Below are 3,178 nucleotides of genomic sequence, written 5' to 3'. Positions count from 1 at the left end.
CGCAGGCTCTGGGGGTCTCAGTGCACGGTGGGTGCCGGGCTGTGCAGGGTGCAATGCCCACGCCGAGGCGGGCGTGCGGCGCACGCAGGCTCTGGGGGTCTCAGTGCACGGTGGGTGCCGGGCTGTGCAGGGTGCAATGCCCACGCCGAGGCGGGCGTGCGGTGCGCGCAGGCTCTGGGGGTCTCGGCGCGCACAGGGTGCTGCCTCGGCCGCCTCCCCGGAGCGCAGGGTCAGGCAGCCTTGGGCTCCCTGCCGCCTGCAGCACCCGGACGGGCCGGGGCACCCGCGGCGTTTCCCCTCTCGCTGTTTGCCTTCCCTGCCGAGCCGATTTGCCTCTCCGACGTAATGCAAATAAGAGTAATTAATGCTAATTAATCATCGCGAGCAGCTCCCGTGCAGCGCGGGGCTCCCCTGGCTCTCATTAAGGCGGCCGGGTGGGGAGGGCGGACGCGGCTGCGGGATCCCACGCGAGACCTTCGCCCGCCCGGACCACGGGAGACGCCGGCCGGCACGGGGCCGGAAGGGTCCCCGTTCTCCCTTGCACCCTGGCTATGAAATAACTCGCTGCCGGGATAACGCCAGTGTAAAAGCTGCCAACCGCGGCACGCCCGGGGTTTTATTTTCCGGGGGAAAAAAAGGTATTTTTTTTCCCCCCGCACGACATCCTGATTTCGGGGGGAAAAAAATAAAAAATTGAGAAAAATAGTTGCACAGCTAAAGCTGCAGCCAGGAAGCGAAGCGTTAAATCAGCCGGCGCCGGCTCCGGCAATCTCAGCTCCGTTCGGAGTTGGTAACTCGGCTCAATCAGGCGTCGGGGCTACGCGATTAGATGGCCGCGCTCGCTCGAGCGCACCGGCTGGCCGGGCCCGGCGACCCCGGGCTTCACATAAATAAAAATAATTCAAATAATTAAAAAAAAAATAATAAAGCCACGAGGGTCGGGCAGGAGGAGCCGGATGGGCTCGAGGTCCGGCGTCACCCTGGCCGGGCTCGGGCAGCGCGAGCAGGAGAGGAGCTGCCGGCAGCTGAGGCGATTCCCGTCCTCCGCGGCTCCCACGGCAGGAAATTTTCCGGGCTCGGGGGGCGGTGTGCTCTGGCGACACGGCAGGGCGCATCTCCAGAGCCGGGGGGAAAGGACGGGGCGCGCTGGGGATGTAGCTGGGGGAAGAGCAGGGCAGCCTGGGGGGTGCACCCGGAGCGCGTCACCGGAGCCGGGAGAAGGGCAGGGCACCTCGGGGTGCACCTGGAGCGCATCTCCGGGTCTGGGAGAAGGACAGGGCATCCTGGGGGTGTATCTGGAGCACATGTGCAGAGCCAGGAGAAGGACAGGGCACCTCGGGGTGCACCGGAGAACGTCACTGGAGCCGGGAGAAGGACAGAGCATCCTGGGGGTACGTCTGGAGCGCACCTCTGGAGCCAGGAGAAGGACAGGGCACCTCGGGGTGCACTCAGAGCGCATCTCCATGGATAGGAGAAGGACAAGGGCGTCCTGCAGATGCAGCTGAAACACATCTCCAGGGCCAGGAGAAGGACAAGGCATCCTGAGAGTGCACCCAGAGCGCATCTCCATGGTTGGGAGAAGGATAGAACACCTCAGGGTGCATCCAGAGCACATCTCCACAGCTGGGAGAAGGACAGGGCATCCTAGAGGTGCATCTGGAGCACATCTCAGGAGTCAGGAGGACAGGGCAGCCTGGGGGTGCACCCGGAGCACATCGYTGGAGCCGGGAGAAGGACAGGGCAACCTGGGGGTGCATCTGGAGCACATACGCAAGGCCATAAGAAGGACAAGGRATCCTGGGGGTGCACCCAGAGCACATCGCTGGAGCCAGGAGGACAGGGCATCCCRGGGGTGCATCATCTCCTAGAGCCAGGAGAAGGACAGGGCATCCTGGGATTGCACACAGAGCATGTTGCCGGAGCCAGGAGAAGAACRGGGCACCTCAGGATGCACCCAGAGCACATCTCCATGGCTCAGAGAATGACAGAGCACCTCAGGGTGCACTCAGAGTGCATCTCCAGAGCTGGGAGAAGGACAGAGCATCCTAGGGGTGCATCTGGAGCACATCTCCGGAGCCGGGAGAAGGACAGGGCATGCAGGAGTGCACCAAGAGCGCATCACCAGAGCTGGGAGAAGGACAGAGCACCTCGGGGTGCACCCAGAGCACATCTTCAGGGCTGGGAGAAGGACAGGACATCCTGGGGGTACATCTGAAGCAAATCTGCAGGAGCAGGAGAAGGACAGACCATCCTGCGGGTGCACCTAGAGTGTGTCACCGGAGCCAGAAGAAAGACAGGGCAYCCTGGAGGTGCATCCGGAGCGCATCTCCGGAGCTGGGAGAAGGATAGGACACCCAGGAGCGCATCTCCATGGCTGGGAGAAGGACAGGGCATCCTGGAGGTGCATCTGAAGAGCATCTCCAGAGCCAGGAGGATAAGACACCCAGGAGTGCATCTCCATGGCTGGGAGAAGGACAGGGCATCCTGGAGGTGGATCCGGAGTGCATCTCCGGAGCCGGGAGAAGGATGGGGCACCCAGGAGCACATGTCCATGGCTGGGAGAAGGACAGGGCACCCCAGGGGTGCACCCGGAGCACATCCTTGGAGCCGGCAGAAGGATGGGGCACCCCAGGGGTGCAGCGCCGGGGCGAGGATGGCGACGCAGCCGCGGTGGCCCCGGCGGGCGGCCCTTACCTGGCCGTTCTTGCAGAGGTCGGCCCACATGCTGGTGCCGTCGCCGCCGCGCATGAGGACGTGGTAGGTGAAGAAGTAGGTGCCGGGCACGGCGCAGGTGAACTTGCCCGAGGCGGCGTCGTAGCTGTTGCCCAGGTTGGTGACCACGTCGTCGAACTTGAGGATCTCGTAGCCCTCGTGCGGGTTCTTGAGGCCGGCGTAGAAGGCGACGCGGGGCACCGTGCTGTAGGTGGCCGTGCTCACGGCCCCCGTGGCCCCGGGGCCCGGCAGCCCGGGCAGACCCGGACGCCCCGGCTCACCCCTCGGCCCCGGTGGCCCCGCTGCTCCCGGCGGCCCCGGTTCTCCCGGTGGCCCGGGTGGACCCGGTTTGCCCGGCCGACCCGGCTTGCCTTGRGGACCTTGCACCAGGGTGGAGGGCGGTGGGAGCGGGCCGCGCTCGGCCAGCGGGCCGGCGGCGCCGGTGGCGGCGGGCGGCGGGCCGCCG

At 65.5% G+C, this 3,178-nt stretch overlaps 1 protein-coding gene across 1 annotated transcript in view; it reads right to left on the bottom strand.

Moving 5' to 3' along the window:
- Positions 1 to 3,177, bottom strand: part of C1QL1 (complement C1q like 1) — a gene marked incomplete at its 5' end in the record, with an annotated part of 7,541 nt that extends 4,364 nt beyond the window's left edge. Inside the window, one exon of the mRNA XM_085314787.1 lies at positions 2,695 to 3,177. Within this exon, the coding sequence (XP_085170913.1) occupies positions 2,695 to 3,177 (483 nt within the window). The remainder of the gene's footprint in view (positions 1 to 2,694) is intronic.
- Position 3,178: the final 1 nt, after the last annotated feature.

The sequence above is a fragment of the Rhea americana genome, unplaced genomic scaffold, assembly GCF_003343005.1.
Source record: "Rhea americana isolate MKP2758 unplaced genomic scaffold, rheAme1 scaffold_411, whole genome shotgun sequence".
Classification (NCBI taxonomy): Eukaryota; Metazoa; Chordata; class Aves; order Rheiformes; family Rheidae; genus Rhea; species Rhea americana.
This window is presented reverse-complemented; position numbering and strand designations above follow the sequence as displayed.